Genomic DNA, 26,761 nt, shown 5'->3' with positions numbered 1-26,761 from the left:
TAATACTGGTCAAAGATCATTTATAAATCACTTTTCTCAGTTTTAATTTTAAATCTAACATACCGTCCCAACTTTGTCTGATTTGGGGTTGTATGACAAAACTGCGGGAGGAGTAGCGGGACGAAATTTCATACGGAAGAAGAATAAGAAGTAGTCAAATAATAAGTATGCGGAATAGTAATATATGGCCAATGCAATAAACCAAACAAAAGATAATAGACATTTTATGTAAAAAATTATAAATGGGTTTTTAAAAGAGGATACTGAGGTAAATGGTCTGTATTTATATAGCACTTTTCTAGTCTTGATGACCACTCGAAGTGCTTTACAGTACAGATTCATTCACCCATTCACACCCATTCATATACTGTATCTATGTGCAGCACTTTCTCTATTACATAGGGGCAGGGGAAAATTTGGGTTCAGAAGCATGCCCAAGGACAATTTGGCATGTTTAGAGGACATCCTACCTCCTGAGCGACAGCCGCCCCGAAGGTGAGGTGGCTTGTCTGGAAACATTAGAATAACGCAGGCCGCCATATTCTAGATATTTAATGGGAAACACTATTCCCTTTTTTTAACTGTTTTTCAAAAGAAATACTTTTTTGGTTGTTTTCAGTCTTCAGTGTGGACTACAATGATGAGCTGGATATACTGGTCAGCGGCTCTGCAGACTTCACAGTGAAGATTTGGGCTTTGTCTGCTGGTGCCTGTCTCAACACTCTGACTGGGCACACTGAGTGGGTGACTAAGGTCAGCTCACCTTCTCGTCAAGGTGTTAATATGTGCTGGGAGTTAAATCTTGAAATGCCTGATGTTGAAATGTGTATCCTGTGTTGTCATCTCCTCCAAAGGTGTTACTCCAGAAAAGTGAAGTAGAATCTATGATGCACAGTCCTGGTGACTATATCCTCCTCAGTGCTGATAAGTATGAAATTAAGGTAATGCTGATATTTCCCTCTACTTTTTGAAGTATAGAGAAACTAAATAATTGTTTTTATTGTTTTGCTGTTATTCCCATGTTTTAGCTGCTATATCTCAATCAATCCATCAATCAAACTTATTTGTATAGCCCATATTCACAAATCACAATTTGTCTCATAGGGCTTAACAAGGTGCGAATCCTCTGCCCTTAACCCTCAACAAGAGTAAGGAAAAACTACCAAGTATAACCCTATTAACAGAGGGAAAAAACGTAGAAACCTCAGAGAGAGCCACATGTGAGGGATCCCTCTCCCAGGACGGACAGAAGTGCAATTGATGCCACGTGTAACTGAAAACATCAGCAAAATAAGAGTATTTAACATTGATTAGAAGAAACAGTTTGTAACATAATGGAAAGTGAATGAATTGAGGAGGTATTGCCATTAATGGTAGTGTATGTGAATAGACATATTGTATATCAAGCAGTCCACGATCAGCTGCCACCACGATCAGGATCCACCACCACAATCAGATGCCACCATAATCCACAATACATCGTCATGATCCACTGACATTATCAGGATCCACCATCACCTGCCACCTCTATCATGGTCCACCACCTATATCCACAATCAGCTGCCAACACTATCATGATCCATCACCACTATCCACGATCAGCTGCCAACACGTAGAGGATTCCCCAATGTGATCACGATCAGCCAACATGATCCTCGATGAACCACTACGATCACGATCTCTGATTCGCCATCCACCATCGTTATCCAAGATGTGGCCAAAGCTGTGGTCCTGGATCTGCAAACTATAAAGCACAAGGACTGCGGGGAAGAAGTCAAATCATTAACATGTATTGATAAGACATTAATGTGATAAAGAGGGAGAAGAGGTAAGAGAAGTTCCATGTCTCATGTGTCCCCCGATATTCTAGACCTATAGCAGCATAACCAAGAGCAGGTCCAAGACAAACCTGAATCAGCTCTAACGATAAACTTTATCGTAAAGGAAGGTTTTAAGCCTACTCTTAAAAGTAGAGAGGGTGTTCGCCTCCTGAACTGAAACTCTGAGATGATTCCACAGGAGACAAGCTTGATAGCTGAAAGCTCTGCTCCTACTCTACTTTTAGACTTTAGGGACAACAAGTAAGCCTGAATTCTGGGAGTGCAGTGCTCTGGTGGGGGGATATGGTACTATGAGCTCTTTTCGGTACGATGGTGCCATATTATTTAGGGCCTTGTAGGTGAGGAGGAGAATTTTAAATTCTATTCTAAATTTAAGCGGAAGCCGGTGTAGTGAGGCTAATACAGGAGAAATGTGATCTCTTTTCCTGGTTCTTGTCAGGACACATGCTGCAACATTTTGGACAAGCTGCAGAGTCTTTTAACGACTTACTGCTGGAGCCTGATAATAAGTGTGGAGGTAGCTGGGAGAGCACCTTTACCTGCACCAGAGGATCAATCAGCGCAGGTGAGAGCTGTTAGCTGATTGATCCAGAAAAGGCAGCAGCGGAGCTGCCTGGGAGAGACACTCAGAACTGAGACACAGGACATGAGAGAAGCTCACGGAGAGACACTTGGGACAGAAACCAGGAAACACATGAGGGACAGACAAAAGGACACTGAAGAAAGCTTAGCCGAGAAACGGCTGGACACTTTGAGTTGAGTCTGCTGAATTTTCACACTGTTTGCACTTTGTGAGGAATAAAATGCTGAAAAGCAACAGTTGTGTCTCCGGTTGTGTGTGGGGGACCCCGGATGCATGGTCAAATGCCACAATAAGGAATTACAATAATCAAGTCTGGATGTAACAAAGGCATGGACTAGCTTTTCTGCATCTTTTTGAGACAGGACGTGTGTCATATTTTTTAGATGTTTCATAAGTGAAAGAAAACAGTCCTAGAAATTTGTGAGAATCAAAGGACAAATTGGGATCAAAGACTGTTTCAATGGAAGCAAGGGCTATGTCATCTAGAGATGCTATATCATTAGATAATGTATCTCTAAGGTGTTTAGGGCTGAGTATTAGAACCTCTGTTGTATTTGAGTTTAATAGAAGAAAATTGCGGGTCATCCAGGTTTTTATGTCTTGAAAAGTTAATTGATTACACTGTTCTGGTTTTATTGATGGGTATAACTTGGTGACATCCGCATAGCAGTAAAAACTTACAGAGTGTGTCCTGATATAGTTTCCTAGTGGAAGCATATATAATGAGAATAAAATTGGTCTCAGCACAGAATCCTGGAGACCACTTAACTTTGGTGCGCACAGATGACTCATATCTGAAAATGTATAAGATGGAGAGAAAACTTTGTTTCCTCTGCAGGTCTGGCCTTTAGGAAGAGAAATCAACTGCAAGTGTCTGAAGACACTGTCAGTGTCAGAGGACCGCAGCATCAGCCTTCAGCCTCGCCTGCAGTTTGATGGACGCTACATCGTCTGCAGCTCTGACCTTGGAGTTTATCAGTGGGACTTTGCTAGTTTTGAGATTCTCAGGTAAGAACAAAACTACAGACACAAGACCAAAATATTTACACAGTTCTCTATGTCCTGGTTTAAGATTTTGCTCAGGATTTGTGCAGATTTATAGATGTACAGTTTGTGTAAACTACATATATTAACCAACCAAAACAGTTGATATTTTTGCCCAGATGTCAATATGGTAGCACTTCAAATCTTCAATCAATCAAATTTTATTTATAAAGCCAATAGTCACAAATCATAATTTGTCTCATAAGTTGCGACATTCTCTGTCACTCAACAAGAGTGAGGAAAAACGACCCAAAAAAATCCCTTCTAACAGGGGAACAAAACGTAAAAAACCTCAGAGAGAGCCAGGTGTGAAGGATCCCTCTCCCAGGACGGACAGAAGTGCAATAGATGCTGCTTGTAACTGAACACATCAACAAAATAGCAGTGCTCACAACATTGATTAGAAGAAACAGTTTGTATCATAATGGAGAAGAATGTCAATGTTTAAAGTATTTATACATAAGAAAATGTCTGATAGAGATGAAGGGAGCAACAATGACAAATTAATTGAGGAGTTATTGTCAGTAGTGAGTATGGGAGTATGGGTGGGTGAGTAGGCGTATTGTATATCAAGCAGTCTTGTTGTAATCATAGTCCACGATCAGCTGCCACCACGATCAGGACCCACTACTACAATCAGCTGCCACCACAATCAGGGCCCACTACTACAATCAGCTGCCACCACGATCAGGATCCAACACTACAATCAAATGCCACCACGATCAACAATCCACCACCACTATCATGATCCACCATTATGATCCACGATCAGGTGCCACCACGATCACAATCCATTATCCGCCATCAAGATATCTGATTCACGATCCTCCATCATGATCTATGGTCCATGATCAGTCTACATTCCACCATCATGATCCACAATGTTGCCGCAACAGTGATCCTGGATCTGCAAACGATAAAGCACAAGGAGTCCGGGGAAGAAGTCAAGTCAGTAATATTTATTGATGAGACATTATTGTGATAATGAGGGAGAAAAGAGAAGCTGCATGTGTCCTGTGTCCCATGACAATATAGGCCTATATCAGTATAGCAGCATAACTAAGAGCTGGTCTAAGACAGACCTGAACCAACTCTAACTATAAGCTTTATCAAAAAATAAGGTTTTAAGCCTACTCTTAGAAGTAGAGAGGGTGTCCGCCTCCTGAACTGAAAGTGGGAGATGATTCCACAGGAGAGGAGCTTGATAGCTGAAAGCTCTGGCTCCTACTCTACTTTTAGAGACTTTAGGGACGACAAGTAAGCCTGAATTCTGGGAGCGCAGTGCTCTAGTGGGGTGATAAGGTTCTATGAGCTCTTTTCGGTATGATGGTGCCATATTATTTAGGGCCTTGTAGGTGAGAATTTTTTATTCTATTCTAAATTTAAGCGGAAGCCAGTGTAGTGAGGCTAATACAGGAGAAATGTGATCTCTTTTCCTTGTTCTTGTCAGGACACATGCTGCAGCATTTTGGACAAGCTGCAGAGTCTTTAAAGACTTACTGCTGGAGCCTGATAATAAGGAATTACAATAATCAAGTCTGGATGTAACAAAGGCATGGACTAATTTTGTGCATCTTTTTGAGACAGGACATGTCTGATTTTTTAAATGTTGAATGAAGGCAGTCCTAGAAATTAGTTTTACATGAGAATCAGAGGACAAATCGGGATCGAAAATAATTCACTAATTCCTGAAGGTTTCACTGGAAGCAAGGGCAATGCCATCTAGAGTAGCTATATTATTAGATGTAGTTCTGATATAGTCCTGATCCACAGACTGCCGCCTCGGTGTGTTTGTGCACACTTTTTTGTCTCATTTTGTGTGTTAAAGGTTTAGTGTGTAAGATTATTTGAAAGGGATCTATTGACAGAAATTTAATATAATATAATCCTAGTGATGTTTTCACAAGTGTGTTTCATCTAAATTATACAAATTGTTTTATTTACCCTAACATGGGCCCTTTTATATTGAAATACTTTATATTTACATCGGGGGGTCCTCTCTATGGAGGCCACCATGTTTCTTGTAGTAGCCCAGACTGGACAAACTAAACACCCTTTGAGCTTTTATGAAAACTGAAGGTTACCACAGGATCTCTTTCATGTTTGGAAGGGGAGGATGAGGTTAGGGGTATTCAGCTGCAACATGAAACTTCACCACTTTATGTCACTAAATTCTACACACTGCAACTTTAAGGTGTCTACATATACTGTGATACCTGGAGCTCTTTCACCAGAGAAGAACTCATGAACATCAGGGGAATAACTCCAGCTGACTTATTTTCATAATTTTTGTGTTCATTCGTGGAATTATTGGACATTCAGGTCAAAGGTGTGCTCACCTTTTCCAACACAGTCCAACGGAGGAGGAGGGGGAGACATGCTGGAGCGCTTTGTGCGTCTCCACAGACGCAGACATCTTTAACCTCTTCCAGGAATATTTCTCTCCAACGTGCGCTCACTGAGCAACAAACTGGACGAACTTCAGATCCTGGTGGCTAGAAACAGAGACTTTTCTTCATCTTCCGTCTTGTGTTTCACAGACCGTGGCTGTGTGGATCAACACCGGACTCTGCACTGTGGTGCGGACTGAGACACAGAACTCTCTGGCAAGACGAAAGGTGGCGGAAGCTGTTTTTACATAAACAGCAGCTGGTGCAATGATGTGACAGTGATTCAGAAGCACTGCTCTCCTGTTCTGAAAACTTTTTTCATGAACTGTAAAGCCTTCTACTCCCCTCCTGAACTCGCCTTATTCATTCTGGATGGTGTTTACATTCCAGGCCAACTTGCAGACACACAGCAAATGCTTGCCGACCAGATACATACCCGGACTCCTTAGTTATTGTCCTCAGTGATTTTAACAAAAGAAATCTCTGCCACGAACTCCCTAAATACAAAATGTCCGACCAGGGAGGAGAACACCTTGGATCAGTGTTACACAACAGTCAGCGGAGCCCATCACACCGTCGCCTGTGCTGCACTGGGACACTGGACTGATTACAGCATACGGGCAGATATTAAAGCTCTCTAAACCTGTTGTGAGGACATCTAAGAAGTGGACCAGGGAGGCTGTGGAGGACCTTAGCGTGTTTGGACTGCACTGACTGGGATGTCTTCAGGTCTGTTACCATCAGTATGAATGAATACACAGAGGCTGTGACTTAATACATCAGCTTCTGTGAGGACTGTTGTATCCCATCACATACCAGGGTGAGTTGAAACAATGACAAAGCCTGGTTCACAGCCAAAATCAGACAGTTAAGGTTGGAGAAGAAAAAAGGCGTTTAGGAGTGGAGACGGGGACATGTTTAAAGAGTCCAAGTACAAGTTTAGCAGGGTGGTGAGAGATGCTAAATGACAGATCTCAGAGAAACTGAGTAGACCAATTCTCAGGTAACGACTGCTTCTGTCTGGAAAGGGTTCAGACACCTTCAGCTCCCCACTCCATTAATGACCTGCGCCTGGCCAACGAACTGAATAAGTTCTACTGTCGTTTTGAAAGACAATGGGACAGACCTGACGCCATCCCCTACGACAGCCCCCATCCAAGAGTGTCACCAATGCTAGCTCTGCAGAGGTCTGTTACTCTCCACACTTGCCCACCATAGTGACCCTTCACCCTCTACCACAGTGTCACCCCTTTCCATCTTGGAGAGGGATGTTAACAGGCTCTGCAGGAGACAGAACCCCCCACAAAGCAGCCAGACCTGTCTCCCCATCCACCTTGGAGCACTATACATTTATAACACCTCACTGGAGACATGTCATGTGCCAGCCTGCTTCAAATCCTCCACCATCATCCCCATCCTCCAAAAACCAAGGACCTTAGGACTTAATGAGTACAGACCCATCGCCCTGACTTCTGTGGTAATACGTTTTTTGAGCGTTTTAAGGCTGCGTTCTTTCTTCTCTGCTCTTCTCTCTGTAAACGAACTGCTGCACCTCCAGTCACCAGTCCGTCAATTTCCTGAAGTTCGGGGATAACACCACCCTCATCGTTGGTGGGGACGAGTCTGCTTACAGGTGGGAGATTGACCACCTGGTGCAGTGATAACAACTTGGAGCTGTGTGACTCCCTAGTGGACACGTGAAGTCATCCCACTTCCTGGGCACCATCATCATCCAGGACCTGAAATGGGAGCGGAACATCGGCTTCCTCACTCAAAAAGCCCAGAAGAGGATGTACTTCCTGTGGCAGCTGAAGAAGTTCAACCTGCCAAAGCCAATGATGATGAACTTCTGCACTAGAGTCCATCCTCACCTCCTCCATCACACAATGATATGCTGCTGCTACTGCCAAAGACCGGGCCAGACCTCAGCGCATCATTTTGCTAGAGCCACTTCCCTCTGGCAGGAGGCTGCCGGCCATCAGGACCAAAACCTCACGCCACAAAAACAGTTTTTTTCCTGACTGGTGCTGTCCTCATCAACAAGGCCTGGGACCCTGTTACTGGGCTGAACTGATGTCCCTGCCTGTGACCGTGACAATTAAACGTCCCATTGCAAATAACGGACTAACTGTACTTTGCACAATCCAGTCTCTAGTGTTTATTTACAATGGATTGCACAATGCCTCCACTGTGCTAATAGTATTTTTGATATAAAATTAATTTTCCTACTTAAAATCAAAACACACCACAGAAAGTCCACAGAAAGTTCCTTGTATGTGTAAACCTGCTTGGCATAAAATCCGATTCTGATTCCAATGCATCTCTAAGGTGTTTATGGCCGAGTACTGTATGAGAACCTCTGTTTTATCTGAGTTTAATGGGAGAAAATTGCGGGTCATCCAGGTTTTTATGTCCGTGAAATATGCTTGAAGTTTAGCGAATCGATTACCTTGTTCTGGGTGTCATCGGCATAGCAGGGAAAATTTACTGGGTGTGTCCTGGTGGTGAATTAATTGGGCCGAGCACAGAACCCTGAGGAACACAGTGATTAACTTTGGTGCGCACAGATGACTCATCATTAATTTGCACAAATTGGAAACGATCTAATAAATAGGATTCAAACCATCTAAGAGTGGTTCCTTTAATGCCAATTAAGATTAAGATGTGATGATCGATAGTGTTGAATGCTGCACTGAGATCTAACAGGACGAGGACAGACACAAACCCTTGATCTGAAGCTAGGAGAAGGTAAATTGTGACTTTTGCCAAGGCTGTCTCCATGCTGCGATGAGCTCTAAAACCCCGACTGAAAGTCTTCATATATATTACTTTTCTGGAGAAAGTCACATAGCTGATTGGCTACAACTTTCTCAAGGATTTTAGACAGGAAAAAGAGGTTGGATATCGGTCTGTAGAAGGCTGGGTAGAACTATGAGGAGCGTGGTATCTGAATGCAGTTTTACCCAGTTCTGTGTGCTTGTTGGGTTTGTCAAGGGTGATGTGTTGTTGAGAACGTGTGGTGATCCATATTTCTCTTCTAAAAGGGATGATAAATAAAATGGTAGCTTATTAAGCATAGCTTTGTATATAAAAACAAGACTGTGTTGTTCCCTACGTGTGGCAAGTGAAGGCCACGCTACTTTCTGGTACAAGGTACAATGATGGGTCCGATAACTGTCACCTGTAATTATCCTTAGGGAACTTTGATATTTAGCATCCAGTGGCTTGAGAGCATGTAAATCACATCTGCGTAGTCTAGCACTGATAAAAATGTTGCCTGCACAATCTGCAATATATTTGAGAAAGTAAAACACTGCCTATTTCTATGAAAGAAACCCAATTTAGCTTTCAGCTTCTTCGATAGCTCATTAATGTGAGTTTTAAAAGATAGTTTGTCGTCCAGCCAGATACCCAGATATTTAGAATTTTGAACTCTTTTAATTTCAACCCTAGTTTTTGTACTGAAATTAAAAATCAGGGGGATTTTGATTTGGGATCTGCTGAAGAGCATGTAATTGGTCTTTTCTGGATTTAATACTAGTCTGAGCATAGCAAGAGCATCTTGTATGACTAAAAAGTCTGACACTAATTTTGTCAGTGCTTTGTCAATGGATGGCGCTAAAGCGTATATGACTGTCATCTGCATAAAAATGAATGGAGCTATTAATGATCCTAGGTAATTTACATACAGTGAGAACAGTAAAGGATGGAGCCTACTAACTAATTTGATTACATCAAGGAAGCCTGATTTATGGCCATCTGCAAATGTTGCTTGAGTTCTGTCATTAAGATAACTGTGAAACCAGTTACATGCCTCTGTATTAAAACCAATTGCTCTAAGTTTGTCTAAAAGAAGAGTGTGATCTACTGTGTCGAATGCTTTAGATAAGTCGATAAACAGGGCAATACAACATTACTTTTTGTCCAGAGCACTAATGACATCATTCACCACCTTACATGCTGCTGTCAAAGTGCAGTGACCAGGTCTGAAGTCAGATTGATGAGGGTTTAAAATACAATGCTGAGATTAAAAAACTGACGCAGTTGAGAATAGATGAGTTTTTCAACATTTTTGCTAGACATGACAATTTTGAGATAGGGCGGTAATTATTTGGATCACTGGAATCACCGCCTTTGTGTAGAGGCAGTACATGTGCTGCCTTCCATAGACTAGGAATAATCCCTGACACAATAGTTAGGTTAAAAAAGTTGGTTAGAGAAAATGTTATAATAGGTACAGCCAGAAGTAAAAGCCTGGCATTAAGGATGTCTGCTCCAGTAGCTTGGATCAATCGAGGCCAAGGCATCAAATACACCAATGACAGAGAACTGGGAGGACTATGTCTATTACTGCTATGTGCATCCTTGACTGTTTCGATAGCAGATTGGGTTTGGTTATCAAAGAGGTGACCAGAGGAAATAAAATGGTTATTAAAAATATCACAGATATGTGATTTTTCTGAGATAAGGACCGAATCAAGTGAAATATGTTTGGGTAGAGAATAATCATTTCCATGATTAAATGCCTTGACTGTTTTCCAAAATTTTGAAGGATTACATTACAATCAGATAGGGTATCAACAAAAAAGCTTGACTTGGCATTTCTAATACCCTTGACACATTTATTTCTCAACTGGCGAAAACTTTGCCAATCCGCTGGGGTCTTTGAGCGCCGTGCTTTTACCCACCCCTTTCTTCAGCAACTCAGAAATTTTCGGTGAAAACCAGTGTTTAGTTCTTCATTTTACTCTATATTTTTTAAAGGGAACTGCTTATTTGCTAAGGAATTAAAAACATTTGTAAAATGGGTCAGGAATGGAGCATAACCTATGATGATTTGTTTACTAGTGATGTCACTAGTAAACAAATCATGTAGAAAAGACTCAACAAAGTGTTTGAAATCCCTCTTTACCATAACACATGGTGGAATCTTTTTTTGTCTGGAGTCTCTAATACAAAATATTGGACAATGGTCACTCAGGTCTAAGGCAAAAACACCACTCTGTATATATTTGTGGGGTTTGTTTGTTAGGATTATATCGAGAGAGCCCAGATTTCTGGTGTCTGGCCTAGTGGGTGAAGAGATGAGTTGAGATAACCTAACTTGATGTGGGTGTAACTCTATTCCAGCCACATAATTGGTTCGGCACAGCGCTTATCTCATTCTCATTGGATGTTCGTGTTGTCTGTCAAAACATGGACAACAACAACATAAAAACGCAGTCTAGAACAATAAGCCAGGCACAGTAGTAGTTGAAAGTGTCCAAATATGTCCATCACATGAGTGATCTGATTCTTAGCATGTTGTTTTTCCAGCTCTTTAAGTCTGTTTTCCTTTGTTTTCTTTATTGCTGTGTTAAGAGATATTAGTTTACCCCTGACAACAGCTTTCAAGGTATCCCATAGTTATAGTATATTGGGGTTCACTTCCCCAGTGTCATTGAGTTCGAGAATAGTCTAAATTTAAGATTTAACTTGTTGGACAACCTTTTTATTATTAAGCAAAACTGTTTTTGGGGTCTGCTGTCCAGGTGGCATATCAAAGAGATTGGTCAGTGATCAGAAATATCCCTAGTTCCAATATCACAGTTCAGAATCCTGTGTCTATCATTTCGAAACATAAAAAAGTAGTCTATTCTCGAGTATTCAGAATTAGGAGCAGAGTAAAAAGTATAACATTTGTCAAATGGGTGTAAATCCCTCCAAACATCCAACAGCCCCTTCTCATCTAGACCCTTTTTCAAAATCTTTGTCTGGAGAGATAATTTCCTTTTTTGTATTAAATGTGTCCCATTTGTTATTTAAAACTGTGTAGAAGTGTCTTGCACAGATTAATGTGCCCTGGGTTTCAGTAGAAATCAGGTCAAGAATTGTTTTCACAATATTTTGGTCACTTTGTAGAGGGAGGTAAACACAAATAAGTGTGGTCATCTTATTTTCTATTTTCCCTTGTACAATAATATATCTATCCTCCCTATCCCTTTTCTCCCTAACCAACTCAAAATTCAGAGTTATGTAGTGATATTGCCACTCCTCTTCTATGATCTCCTTTGAAGGCACTGTATTGTTAAATCCAAATTTTTTAGATTTTCTTACTCATTCTGAGATAGATGGGTTTCTTCTTTAGTCATTACTTTGCACCTCTTAACTGGATGGTTGAGGCCTTTCACATTCCATGAAGCCACTTTGAAGTTACTGTACCCCATAACAATATTCCAGTTTACATGTGCCGGCAACATAAAAAAATAGAGTGCAAAAGTGGGTAGGTAATATCAACAAGAACACTAGTGTTGAACCAGTCTAACAGTGACTTCTTACTGCCCTGTCATTACTACTAATCGGTCCATTTGCTGGTGGAGAATAATTCCGAGCCCAGGGAGAGGGGTAGATTTGTGTATCCATCTAAACTGTTTAGGCGGTGATATCTCGTGAGAGCAGAGGGCATATTGTTCATACTTGCTGTCGAAGGAATCTTTGAGTCTCTGTCGGACTTGTGTGGTGCGGTCTCCGTCTTTCCAATGTGCGCCTTGTGCGAGCCTCGCGAGTCTTCAGAAAGTTGTCCATGAATATAACATTAAGCTTCCTTCCGCCCTCCCTAAATCCCGTATATACGGATGTTATTACGGCGCGATCTTCCTTCTAGGTCTATGACGTTTGCTTGGAGTAGTTTCTGTTGTTTGAGAGAATGAAGCAGAGCATCCCTTAACTCTGTGTTAGCTGTTCTGTTGCTCCATTTTAGTTAGCCTCGTTCCATGGTTGCGAACCGTCTCTGACCACACTATTCAGCTTCTGATTTATTTCCGTCGTGAAGGTACTGAATTCCTGTTTCATATCATTCTTAAAGTCGTCCTTGAGTCCATCAAGTCTTGTTTCAGTTCAGTTTTCAGGTTTTGGATGTCTCTGCCCAAGTTTTGGATAGCTACAGCGGTGGTGAGCTCCCCCTCCACACTGGTACCCAGCTAGTCCGCCACCCCAACACCGTCGTTCCCTGTTTTCTTCTATTTTTCTTCGTCGCACTCTTGTTCTTTCCCAAATCTTGTCTTGTTTCTAGCCCCACTCATTCTAGATCATTTAAACTCCTGTAATCATAATATTCCTCATTTACGTGGGCTGACCGGGAGAGTTTATGCCACCATCTTGAAATCACTCACCGGAGTTATATCCACGTTATATCGGCATGTCTTTAATTTCTATCGAGGAAAAGTTATATCGCGATAATTATCGATATCGTTTTATCGCCCAGCCCTACTTCTAACCTGATCATGAAGCAGCTGATAATCATTGTGCAGTGGCGGACAGTAGTGAAAATATTTTCACTTTTTGTTGCCCACTGTTCTTCAACAAAGTCGGACTTAACGGCTGGTTCATGTTAACGGGCTCTGCTCCTCTTATCTCTGCCTCACTGTGTGTGTCGCTCTGTGTGAGTGAGTGGGGGCGGGGCCTGTTTATGTGTGTTTGTAAACTCCACCTCGCTCCCAGTCTGAGTGAGTCATGGGAGCACACACACACACACACAAATTTTCTGCTCGCTCCTGGTATTTAACATGATGGCCTATACGCTGAAGTTTTTTATTGTCAAGTCACACTGGTGCGCCTAGTTATAAAATTAAGTCGCAATGTCTCCAAAAAGTTGTTGATATCATTGATATGTTTGATACACCTACTCAGTGAAAATATGGGACTGTAGTCGTATTACGACACTCTAATAAGAAGTTGTGTGTAGTCAGCATAAGGGGGGTAAAGGGATGTCATAATAGTCCATAATATGAGCTAGAGGAGAGCATGTAGATATTGAAAAGAAGTGGCCCGAGAATGGAGCCTTGAGGAACCCCATATGTAATCTTTGTTTGCCCCGATTCATAATTACCAATTAAAACAAAGTGGTCCCTATCTTGTAAGTAAGATTTGAACCAATTTGGCACAATGCAAGTAAGTTCCACCCACTTTTCAGTCTGTGAAGTAGTATGTTGTGATCGACCGTGTCAAATGCAGCACTGAGATCCTTTAATATCAAAACTGAAGTTTTGAATGCATCATTGTTCAGATGTTTGTAATTTAAAACTTAACAAGTGCAGTCTCTGTGCAGTGGTTTGGTTGAGATCCAGACTGAAAAGCATTGACATTTTCTTTTCGACCAAGAAAGTGTGAATTTGACAACCCTTTCAATGATCTTTCCCAAAAATGGCAGGTTTAATATCGGCCTGTAGTTGTTTATTGCATTTAGGAGAGGTTTGATAACAACAGTTCTCAAAGCCTCTGGAAAATTCCCTGATTGTTTAGTGTTAGCTGTTTAGCGCTAAACAGTTAAAATATTTAGGAAACATTTTGTTAGAATATCAAGGCTGCATGTAGTTGATTTTGACTGTTTAACAATATCTGTCAGTGCTGCATAATCTAGAAGGTGAAAATGTGCCAGATGAATAAACATGGAGGTGAAGGTGACATTATCATGTTGCCTGATGTGGAATTAGATACTGATAGTCTTATCTTCAAGATTTAATCTGAGAAAAACTTGCTAAGTCATTGCATGACTTATGCATGACTCTTTATAGACGTCATAGTGAACCTGGAGTTTTGTTTTTCGCCACTTGAATTCTGCCTGTCTACACTCTTTTTTGGGCTTTTACCAGTGTTGTGTGCTCATTGACATGAGCTGAGGGCAGTGTTGGCAATGGTTTAAAAACTTGGATTAATAATGCACAGGTGTTAAGATTGATATAACACTTTCTGATCGCCTCTGCTTCACCTTTGCTAGTGTTAGCTGGGCTGTTTCCTTTAAAGGGCCCAATTTGAGGTATTGGTACCCCTAAGATGATATATTAGTGATTTAAGGTCGAAAAATCTGTTGCAATGTGTATTTCCATGTCCTCTCTTCTGCCTATCTCTGATGCCCCAGACAGAACACGCTGTTTTTGCCGACTCTTTAATTATTTATGAGCACCTCCTCTGATTGGCTTACTGCACTTTGAGTGACACGCGATCAGACCTATAACTGGTCTCATTCTGGCGCATTGACGATCTCTCTGGTAAACACAGCTGAAGGTCGCGTTGTTATGTTTGGATACAGCTGTAAAAGACCAGCCACATATTCACAGTCGCTTACAACAGGATGTTTCTGAACGGTATGTTACACCGTCCTCATGTTTGTTCAAGTTTTAGCAGGACAGTCGGCAAATGTAGGAGTAAGTTCCGAGTTACAGTACGGAGTTTCATAACGGAGTTTCAGTTCCGAGTTTCAATACAGAGTTTCAGTACGGAGTAACGTCATCGTTACTAGGAGGAATGTGCAAGGACACATTCTCTTCCTTGCATCCCTCCACGCTGCAGTGTTTCTTCAGAGAATTTGAAGCAGAGCGAAGTGGCTCGGTCAAATCTTGCTCCGCCTCCTGCGACTAAATTGTACAGTGGAAATTTTTAGTGATCACATTTGTCCTGGATCAGATTTATCAATATGAACTGTTGATTATATAAAAGAATAGTGTAGCTTACTTATGATCCCAGAACCTGAGGGAAAAGTAACACGTGTGTGTGGTGTGTGTGTGTGGTGTGTGTGTGTGTGTGTGTGTGTGTGTGTGTGTGTGTGTGTGTGTGTGTGTGGTGTGTGTGGTGTGTGTGTGTGTGTGTGTGTGTGTGTGTGGTGTGTTCTCTCTCAGCTGACGTCTTTGACTCGCTACAGCTTAAAAGTTTATTTGTTTGTCGCCACAATATCATCACATAATGATCAATATAGTAGCGTATTAATCGGCCACTCCCTCTTTTCCTCTCTCTCTCTCTCACACACAGCCACACACACACAGTGTGATTGGAAACTCAGACTGTGTAAAAACAACAGACTTTTTAAACTTATTAAATGTATGGAGCTGGAGGAGATGTTGTGGCACGCTCGGTTTGATGCAGTTGGCGCAGTGCACTGCGTGAATGATAGAGACAAAGAGGAGCAGAACATTACTGACACGGTCCAAACATGTATGAAAAGACCCAAAATTAACACTGTCAGTGGGCTTAGTGGACCTGTGCATGGGTCCCCTGGTGTCTGCCCCTGACTTGTTTGCGCTGTGGCCGGGCTGTGCGCCTTTTCCTGGCTGTGGAGCTGTCCGTAGTCTCCGCAATATTAAACAACGTTATCGCATATCGCATGTTTTCCTAATATCGTGCAGCCCTAGTGTTGTGGCTACCTGCTAGGCAGAGAAAGAAATATTTGCTAAAAATGTTTTTGCGGTTTGGATGAATGCCATTGTCTCTGAATAACTGCCTGCATTCCGAGAAGATGTTAAAGTTGTCGATGAAGGAGACACTGGGATCAGCATAGGCTTATGGAAGCCAGGTGTGAAGAGACAGGAGCTGGCTGAAGCGCCCCAACACACGGCCACAGGAGTGGATGGTGGCAGATATGTAAAGGTCCCCCCCAATCGCTTAAGAGAGCTGATAAGATGCAAAAATCGCTTTCAGAATCTCAGACTGCTCTTTACGGATATCGTTTGTGACCATATGAACAAGGACCTTACAAATGTCCGGTTCTTTGGCCAGGATCTCAATGGCTTTGGCCTCAATATCACAGACAGTGGCCCAGGGACACAGCAGTTATTGCAGATTTTGTTTTTGACATTCCTGATGATAGAGTCACCTATGACCAGAGTTTTTACCTGGCGCGGGGCGGTGTCTTTTCGACAAGGAGCTGGTCACCCTTGAGACTGAGTACCGGTGTGGACACGGGGACCCAAAGCTGCCAGTCTGAGTGCTCCACTCTCTGGACCGGTACCAGCAATGGAACCTCCCAGCTTTGTGTGCCTGCGGCGCTGGACTGGCCGTGGGTTCCTGACCGACTGTGGACAGGTGTTCCAGGTTCCCCAGCACATCAAACCTGTTGGTCAGCTGGATAGACCCGATGGCGATGGCATACGGGACGAGTTTCCACTTCGATTCTTGTTTCCTCGGGTTCTGAAGGAGCGGGTGTGGAACAGATCTGTGCCTGGGCCAGGGGTCCAGACGGTCGGCAGCTCTGGCTCTGTGGATACCGAGGGGCCAACCAGGGAAACGTGGTGGTGTTGTCAGGATATAAGGGATGCCTCAGCAGCCATTGAGTCCAAAGAGTCGCTTATCGTCCTGGATCGGGAATAGGTTGGAAATCCGACCTTCGAGTTCAACAATTTTTTGACTCAGCCGAAGGCATCCAGTGCAGTCTGGAGGAGAGGTAAGTAGTGGCATTGATGTGTGCTGTAACGGAACCCATTGGTGATGAGTGAGTTGGCAGGTGCAGATCTACAGTGAGCGGCCAATGAGACAAACAAGCCCAGTTCATCAGTTAACTCGACTCTTACATTTCCTTCAGTGTTTTAACTTCACAAAAACTCACTTAACTCAAATAAAAGATATTTTCCACAGAAAATTTACAATTATTATCTTAACTCCGACAAACTAGAGGCGTGCAAGTCCACCTGAACTGCATATCAATCAATCAAATTTATTTGTATAGACCATATTCATGAATCACAATTTGTCTCATAGAGCTTAACAAGGTGCGACATCCTCTGTCTTTAACCCTCAACAAAAGTAAGGAAAAACTACCAAAAAAACTATTAACGGGGGGGAAGAAATGTAGAAACCATGTAGCTGAACACATCAACAAAATTACGATATTTGCAACATTGATTAGAAGAAACAGTTTTTAGCTTAAGGGAAAGGTTTGTCAATGTTTAAGTATTTATACATAAGAAAATGTCTGATAGAGTTGAAGAGAGCAGCAGTGACACTTGAAATTATTGCCAGTAATGGTAGAATATGTGAGTAGGCATACTTTATATCAAGCGGTCTTGTTGTAATCATAGGCCATGATCAGCTGCCACCACCACGATCCACAATTCACCATCATGATCCATCACCACTCTCCACCATTACGATCTACAATCCACCATTACGATCCTAAATCAGCTGCCACCATGATCACGATCCACCATCATGATATATGGTCCACGATCACAATCTACGACCCACCATGATGATGCTCGATGTTGCCGCAGCAGCAATCCTGGATCTGCAAACGATACAGCACAAGAACTCCGGTGAAGAAGTCAAGTCAGTAACATGTATTCATGAGACATTAATGTGATGAAGAGGGAGAAGAGGAAAGAGTGATGATTCCATAGGAGCGGAGCTTGATAGCTGAAGGCTCTGGCTCCTACTCTACTTTTAGAGACTTTAGGGGAGACAAGTAAGCCTGAATCTTTGGAGTGCAGTGCTCTAGTGGGGTGATATGGGCTCTTTAAGGTATGATGATGCCATATTAAGGGCATGTAGGTGAGGAGGAGAATTTACAATTTTATTTTAAATACATCAGGAAGCCAGTGTAGTGAAGCTAATACAGGAGAAAAATATGAATATATAAATATAAAGTCAAATGGATCATATAAGTCAATGTTGTGATCACGTTAGTATCAGGTTACCATGATAATTGCCATTATGTGTTGGCATCAAGCTAATGGACAAAACGATATTTAAAATCTTGTCATTTTTCTAAAATGTATGTATTTTGTACATTGTCTTTGATGTAAATAAATGTAATGAACTAATCTAAAACTTAAACAATGAATCTTTTGACTTTCCTGATGACAGTATGTTTAAAAAAGGTTGGAATTCGGCCTTCTCAACTCCAGTCTAGACTTCCTGAGTCCTGCACATAAGATTGCTGCCCTTTGACGCATCCAAACCGTTAGTTGGTTGTTTATATATCAGCAGGATTACACAAAAAATTGTAAACAGATTTCCAGTTTACTTAGTGGAAGAAAGAACTCAATACATGCTGGCGTGGATCCAGACTAAGGGGCAGATACCAGAATTTATCACTTTTTCAAGACATTGCAAGATGAAGCATTTTTGTACATTTTCATACATTTTCTAGGAAATACTCCATGGAGGAAAACATATTTAGGGAACTGATATCTAAGAGAGTGTGCAATTTTGTGCGGATCCAATTGTAAATCCGGATCTTACTGATTTAAATGTGGGGGGGGCAGGCTTGTTTCAGCCAATGTGTTGAAAAAAATTATTTAGTGTAGCTTTGTTGCTCATTAGTGTGTTTTTATGTTGTACATAAATACTGTTTCTTAGTCTAATTTGGATTATGTCTTTATCAACCTATCGTTCTTAGTTGTTTAGCTGTCATGATCTTATTGTTTTGTGGCTTAGCTGTAGGCTTGATTGAATTTAGGTGACCTGGCCTTAGTTGAGGAACTAAGTTAACTTAGTTGAGTAAACTTAGTTGAGGAATGTCACTGTACTGAGATGACATTCTAGTGTTGTGTTTTAAACTGTTTCTTTCCAACATCATTTTATTCTAACCATGCTGGTAATACTCCTATTTGTTCTGATGTTCTCCATTACACGTGGCATCTATTGCACTTTGTCCATCCTGGGAGAAGGATCCCTCGCATGTGGCTCTCTCTGAGGTTTCTACGTTTCTTCCCCCCCTGTTAATAGTTTTCTTTGTAGTTTTTCCTTCCTCTTTTTGAGGGTTAAGGGCAGAGGATGTCACAACCTTGTTAAAGCCCTATGAGACAAATTGTGATTATGTGTATATGGGCTATACAAATATAATTGATTGATTGATCATTCTGGAATTCAGTTGTGAGGATTTCAGATGGATCGATTTAAGTTATTTTGGAAAGGTTTGGTGGCTTTTTATAATTTGATTTAGATTTAAATTCTAGACCCACGAAAGGGTCTGTTGCGTGAAGCATTTTAATTCCAGTAGAGCCAATGGTTAGCTGTGGTTGTTTATTTTTTGTGTGTTTTTGTTTATAAATGTAATTTAAGATTAGGATCTCTGCTGATTTAAAGGAATTATAAAAAAATAAAAAAAATTCTAATGTTTGCGAAGTTTAGGGACAATTAGAGCCGGATGTTTATGGTATCAAATGTTTTGATACCTATCTGCTTCCAAGGCTAAGAAATTAAAGTTTTTGTAAACGTTGGCAATTCTGTCAGCTCTTCAGAAAACCCTCAGGTCTTTGGGGTTTATTTCTATTTGGTGCCAAAAGTCTTGATGGGTTAAAAAATGCTTTGGAAGTAACTTGCACCTTACAGCGTATCTTATAGTGTGATATACTACATTTTGGGATTCTCATAAAGGCGGTTGTGGCTGAGTGGTAGAGCGGACGTCCTCCAACTAGAAGGTCGGCAGTCCAATCCCCAGTCTTCCCCATCTGCATGCCGAAGTGTCCTTGGGCAAGATGCTGAACCACTAAAAAGTGTTGATAATAGATGGACTGTATGAATGTGTGTGAATAGCAAACGGTAATGTAAAGCGCTTTGAGTGGTTATCAAGACTAGAAAAGTGCTATATAAATACAAACCATTTACCATTTATAAAGGTAGTCATAGTCATTTTTGTCCAAGTGTCAAGTTAATATGAGGGACATGTGTTTGGAGTGACTGCCACAGTTCGTTGTCTAAGTTTAATGTTCATGATGGTGTTTAATTGTTGAGAATTTACTAATTTAAAACAAAATCCAGTTTATGACCAACAAAAATAGGTCAGATGACCTGATTAAATATGTTGCAGTGATGGATGTAACCATAACCTGTTATTGAGACTCTTGATCATGAACCATTTGGTTAAATGAGGTTAAATGTATCAATACTTGACCTACCACTAATTTATGTCTGTGACCAGTTGCTCTCTGTGGAAAATGCCCTGGAAAATGATTTCTTAAAAAGAGTGGATACCCAGATTAATTTTTCCATCCAAGAAGAAATTAACTTCCTGAAATCAATTAGAGGACATTAATGAAAATTATTTTGACTAATAACTCTCCACTGTTATAATGTAATTTTGTAAATGCAAAAAAAAACCTTAATACAATTTTCCTAATTTCTGGAATTATGGATTTGGACAAGAACCTTTCTAATATATAACATACTGCTCCTAGTTCCTAATCCAGCATGTTTTGCCATTTCCAGGGTGATCAAAGCACAGGATCCAGCCAACCTGTCCTTGCTCAGCTTTGGTGAGGTGTTTGCGCTCCTTTTTGACAACCACTACCTGTATGTTTTGGACCTGAGGACAGAGTCGATCTCAGGTCGCTGGCCTCTACCAGCCTACAGAAAATCCAAACGAGGATCCAGCTTCCTGGCCGGTGTGACTTCCTGGCTAAACGGCCTGGATGGGGACAATGACTCTGGACTGGTTTTTGCTACCAGCATGCCTGACCATAGCATTCACTTAGTACTATGGAAGGAGAATGGATAGAAGCAAACAGGGACTCCAAACCACAGATTGCAAGGATATTAGCCACCATCATAAATACTCTGGAATATATTAACCATAACAGCCAAGATAGATCATGCATGCACCAAAGCATTTTGTTTTGTAATTGTTTCTTCCTCAGCAGAGTCATGCTCTGAATACAAATATAAGCATTCACAGGCAAACAAGATCCATCTGCATCAACTTAAACATCAAGATGATAGATATGATTGGCAATAGTCCAGAGCATATCAATTCTTCTGTAATGTTGGAATGAATGCTTGAATTCCAAATAAAAAGTGACAGGTCATTGTGCTGATTTGCAGTAATGTTGGTTTCCTTGAAGAAAAGCAGTGTTGCCTTAAAAAGAGTTGCTGTAAATAATGGAAAACAGCTTCTTTGATGTAAGATTGTGATGATATGAGAATGTGATGTCAAGAGAGATATTCTCAAAGGAAGCTGTGTACCTAATTATATGTTGAAAATGAGCTTTCATGTAATTCCATGAAGGGATGACTAATTTAAGTGTCCGCTTGAGAAATGTGATTTGCCTTTTCAGTTTATTTGACTTTACAACTACAATTCTTTGATATAACTGGCAAATTACAGTTAAATTATGACTGCATTGTAAATTTTACTTTTTCTTGTGTTGTATTTTCCTTATTTACTGTGCTCTAAGATGTCTGTAATTTTATAGCTATCCACCTGACTTAACTTGCTCAGATGGGAGCTTTTATGAATCATTAACTTTATTTTTCTAAAGGCTTTAATGCAGCAGATGATATGACTTAACACATAGTTTGTTCTGTGCAAAACTACTATTTTAGAACATTTGAGTTTGTGAGTATTTGAGTTATCCTGCCATAACAAAAGAAAAATTGTGAAAACTTGTCTGGCTCTATGGATCAGTTTTAATACCACGTCTCAGTTTGGTCCTCTCTTACTGCAACATCAAAACTATGACTCAGAATCTTTATTAACAACTGTTTTGGCAGGCCACAGATCAATATGAATTTATATTTACCAAACCTCAATCCTTGAGATTTTTCACATCTTATTTAAATGCCACCAAAATAGTATATTATGTACTCTTCTCTGCCATTGCACAACAATCTATCCTCCCAGTAGCACTCATTTATAACAGAAAATTAATGAAATGACTTGTATATGATGAAGTGATAATGTTGAAGATACACGTAATGGTAATTGCCATTGTTTTCAAGCACTGCCCAGTGTTAGTATATCATATCAGGTTTTCTACTACAAACACTTAAGTCATTCAAATTAATAAAAGTAGCAAATCCTCCTTGTGTTTGTGTATTTGGTTATGCCAGCGTTTTAACAACATTGTGTTACTGATGTTGTTTTGAGCCACACTGGTAGCAGATTTGAGATGGCAACGAGGTTCCAAATATCTTCAAAACTATTGACATTCTCACCATCTTTAGTTGTACTTTGAGTACTAGTGTGGTACAAATAAGCAAAGTACAGCCTCAGTGCTGAAAGCATGAGTTGTGTAACAAATACAGAAGTCAAAATGTGACCTACTAGCAGCATTAAAATGTTATTTATTTCAAAATAACGAAGGATTTAAAAAAAAATTAGTTTCCTCTTAAATCTTCAAATTTGTTACGTCAGTGAGTATGCTCAACAAACTTGTGATAGTTTTTGTATCAACCTTTCATTCTCATTCTATTAAAGACTTCAGCTTATATTTAACTTACAAACAATAATGTAGTTAAAATAAAAATAGTCTTAAAGCATTCTTGGCATACAATTGAGGAAGAATTTTTGATATAAATGGAAGTAGCACACAATACAAAAATATTCAATTACAAGTAATGTTTCTGCATTCAAGAACGGAATCGCTATTTCTGAAAAAGTATGTTACTCAGTAAGAGGAGTTCATTTGTAACTAGATGAATTAAAGGTTATGGTGATATTAGCTCCAGGCTTGAGTGTGTCAACCAATATTTGCAGATTGGCTTGGGAAAATGCAGCATATATGAACCGGCATGATAAGGGCCTTAATGGCAGTGCTGCTTCACCTATTTTTCATGGCCTTTCATTGAAGCCCTGTCTCAATATATATGTTCAGGACTTTCCTTATTTCAGTTTTGTGTTTACTGTATATGTTGCATATATAAAAATGTATGTATTTGATCCAATGACTACAAAGCATGTGTGGGACCAAGTAGCAATGTAGCAAGGGACAATTTTGCAAACTGCATATGCTCAGTGTAAAGAGCCTCAAGATTGTAGCTCGTCATATTTGTATGTAGGCCTACTCTCTATCTCACTTCTAACTGTACAGGACATAATTTTAGGTTGTTTCCTGCAGAGAACTTTACCAAGAAAATGAACAGTGCCTGCAGTTTGCCCAGGGCTGGTCAAACTCTGACGAGCTCCTGCACAATTTTAATACAGATGCACAACAGAAGCAACAAATAACGGTTAGCTTATTTTATTCATAATTCTGTCTGAAGCTGAAAAATCCTGCAAAATGGTAAGAAAAAAACAACAAAAATAATCAGACCGCTATTCACAACCCAGTGGTTATCTTTGTCACAAGATTGTGTACAGAACACTATCAAACACGTTCAATTATTCCTTACAAATACAAATATCAAAACAATTGAAAGTAAAGACTAATGCAGTACTTGTTGAAAGTGATACGATGTAATCAAGTACAATATGATGCTAACAACACTACATCCATAGCAAATACATTTTGCACAGCCAGACTGTTAATTGAGTCAAAAAATAGGAGAAATTATGTGTCAAACGTCCTTCAAAAACTTACAATAACTGCATTTCTAATTTCTGAAAACTCACTGGCGCATGCTGACATGTTAATGTGATGTTTAAAAGTATTTGGAGAATAAATCAAAAATATATATTTTTTCAACTGATTTGCTGTTCACTTGAATAAATTAGAATAACTTAATATCTTTATCTTTAGTGCTGCTGCTTTGACCAATAGCTCAAGAATCATCAGCACTGCTTAAAAACACATTTCAAACTAGGGCTACGTTGTAGCACTAACGGGCCCGAGCACACGCATTTTGAAGCCTGTTGCGGTCGGTGGAGAGAGCGATCAATGACCAAGCGCACGTCTCCGCGTTGCACGCGTTTTGCGCACTGCGGCAAGGACAAACGCTTCACTTCCTGCGTCCGTCATGCGATGTTGATCCTTGCCTGCTAATTGCTCATTACAGTCCACGCTATCAATTGCACATCACACATTTACATTTTATGTAAATTGAATGATAGTTGTAAAACAAAGCTTACTTCCTGTTGCCAGTAGGTGGCGCCATCACTATTATTACCTACAGACTAATAGATCTGTTCAAGTAGGGGTTCTGATGTAGCGTGAGCAATTTTGTGTCAATTGGACAATGTTACAACAACTTCATTTTCACACTGATCAGTAGGTGGCGCTATGACCCTGCACTAATATTAATATATGGAGCTGTTCAGGTCAGGATTGTGATCATAGGTCAGTAGTTCGGGGCTGGTTGGATAATGCAGAGTGGATTTACAAAGTACTTTCTGTTTCATGGCGAATCAGTAGGTGGCGCTATGACACTGAGGAAATATTGACACATAGAGCTGTTCAGGCTTGGACTCTGATCAAGAGACAGAAGTTTGGTGGTGATAGGACAATGCACACTGGAGTTATGACAACATCGTCTCCTTTGGCGAAGGATGAACCTTCGCCGCACCTCAATGTTTACACAGTTTGAGGAAATGTCACAATTCTGACCATGGTCCTATGACTTGACTGAGCTCTGTTGAGCTGTATATGGTAAAGCAGCCAAGAGCAGTGCATCAAATTATAAAACATGTCACTTCCTGTAGCCAGCAGGCGGCGCTGTAATGGTGAGTCAATATTGACACATGGATCTGATCAGGGCGGGACTGTGAATGTGTGAATGAGGTTTGAGGCTGATGGAACAATGCAGAGAGGAGTTATAATAAATCCCTCTTTTTTGGCGAATCATCAAAATTTCACGCCACGCCACGGTCAGAGCGTGTAACGTACACTTTATATCATTTTACTCTTAATCATGAACTAAAGTTATCTCTCAACATTAATTGACACACATCAGCAAGTTTAATTTAGTTTCCAACATATTAATGTGTGAACGAGCTCTTCAGCCCTCGGGAAGAAAATTTGTGCCTTGGGCAAACCATGGTCTTACACTGCCCTCTAGTGACCAATATTGCAGCTGCAGCTCAATCATCTTGATTTGACTCATCAAACTTTAATGCCACGCCACGGTCAACACCGTGTGATGAAATCAAATATACCAAGGTAGTTTATATCTCCATCTTGTTGAGATGACATTCCCAGAAGTTGAAGTTGATCTGATGAAAGCCCTTCGACAAGTTCGTCAAAGTAAAAATGTCTAAAATGGTCCAAATGGCCACTAAAGTCAAAATGACGGGCTTCCTGTTTGGTCCAGCATATCTATCCAAGAGACTTATTTGTTTGTTATGAAAAGACACATGTCCCTATCGATTTTTGTACATGTCGGCCAATCGTGGTGCCGGGGCTGCCCTTTAGGGGGCGCTATTCAGTTATTTTGCCACGCCCATTCCTTAAAACCATATGAATGTCTGCAGGGGGGGGCTGTTGTTACACAAATGTAGTTTGAGTGAGATAGAACCATGAACACTGAAATTACAGCAATTTCGTGTGTCACAGCGAGTTGATGAACTTTAACGCCACGCCACTAATATGGCGTTTGACGAAAAGTCACAGTAATCTTATCCCTACATTATCAATGTCTTGAGACCCATTTGCCACAGTTTGACATGGCTGCGGGCAGTGGATGAGGAGGAATACTTCCAAGTGTAAGACGTTCAAAAAGCAAGACATTTCCTGTTGCCACCAGGGGGCGCTGTAATTTTAAGTCATGATTTCTATTTAGATGTCATCAGGCCGGGACTCTTGACTTACATGTCTAGTTTGGACTCGATTGGACCATGTATGTCCGAGATACAGAACCTAGTGTTTTGATGGCGTGTAATCAAACTTTGACGCCACGCCACGGTCACACCGTGTGACGAAAAATCGATCTTTGAGTTAAAAATGTGAAAAATGTGTGTGTGTGTGTGTGTGTGTGTACATCGCTCTTCCAATACTTACTTTATTATTGGTTACTTTGCAGTGGTTGTTTTGTGTTTGTGCTGTTGTGAAGTGGTGTTAACACAAACTTTCAATGACTGTAACCTACAGACATCCCAGCATCATCAGTTTGGCTCAGGAATACTCCAGCATCCTGAAGGAGCAGCAGCAGCAGCCCCTAGCCTCCAAACACCTGGGCCCCCCAGAGGTGGTGCTGGAGGTGGTGCCTAAGGTACTTCAGGGCTTCTGGCTGCCCCCTGAAGACACCTTCCTGAACATGCTGTCCCAGCACCTCAGTGTTCTGGCTGTTAGCCTGACCAAAGCAGTTGAGGACATGGTCTCCAAACTTCTGCCCTCACTGCTCCGTGAAGTCAGCTTCACCCGCTCCACCAGGGACAAACTGGTCCAGTCGATCCAGGACAGTGTTAGACGGAGCTTCACTCACCCCGTCCTGATGGAGAAGATCAGCTGCTTTGCAGTAGATTTGATGAAGTCCATCACCACAATCACAACAAAGAACATCTGCTC

The 26,761-nt window shown here is 40.9% G+C and overlaps 1 protein-coding gene and 2 long non-coding RNA genes across 4 annotated transcripts in view; 1 reads left to right on the top strand and 2 right to left on the bottom strand.

Annotated features, from left to right (window-relative positions):
* Nucleotides 1–21,989, top strand: part of fbxw2 (F-box and WD repeat domain containing 2) — a 32,934-nt gene extending 10,945 nt beyond the window's left edge. For both annotated transcript variants that reach the window (XM_034602830.1, XM_034602829.1), the window contains exons 5-8: nt 620–753; nt 855–941; nt 3,263–3,432; nt 20,814–21,989. In XM_034602830.1, the coding sequence (XP_034458721.1) occupies nt 620–753; nt 855–941; nt 3,263–3,432; nt 20,814–21,102 (680 nt within the window). In that variant the 3' untranslated portion in view covers nt 21,103–21,989. The remainder of the gene's footprint in view (nt 1–619; nt 754–854; nt 942–3,262; nt 3,433–20,813) is intronic.
* LOC117771975 lies at nt 3,719–11,284 on the bottom strand. Its single transcript, XR_004615685.1, has 3 exons — nt 11,061–11,284; nt 4,132–4,133; nt 3,719–3,729 (listed from the first exon to the last, which is right to left on the bottom strand). It is a non-coding gene; the product is annotated as an uncharacterized LOC117771975 (long non-coding RNA).
* LOC117771980 lies at nt 18,901–19,316 on the bottom strand. Its single transcript, XR_004615690.1, has 2 exons — nt 19,110–19,316; nt 18,901–19,072 (listed from the first exon to the last, which is right to left on the bottom strand). It is a non-coding gene; the product is annotated as an uncharacterized LOC117771980 (long non-coding RNA).
* Nucleotides 21,990–26,761: the final 4,772 nt, after the last annotated feature.

The sequence above is a fragment of the Hippoglossus hippoglossus genome, chromosome 12 (assembly GCF_009819705.1).
Source record: "Hippoglossus hippoglossus isolate fHipHip1 chromosome 12, fHipHip1.pri, whole genome shotgun sequence".
NCBI classification, from domain to species: Eukaryota; Metazoa; Chordata; class Actinopteri; order Pleuronectiformes; family Pleuronectidae; genus Hippoglossus; species Hippoglossus hippoglossus.
Note: the sequence above shows the minus strand (reverse complement) of the source record. Positions and strands in the feature narration are given on the sequence as shown.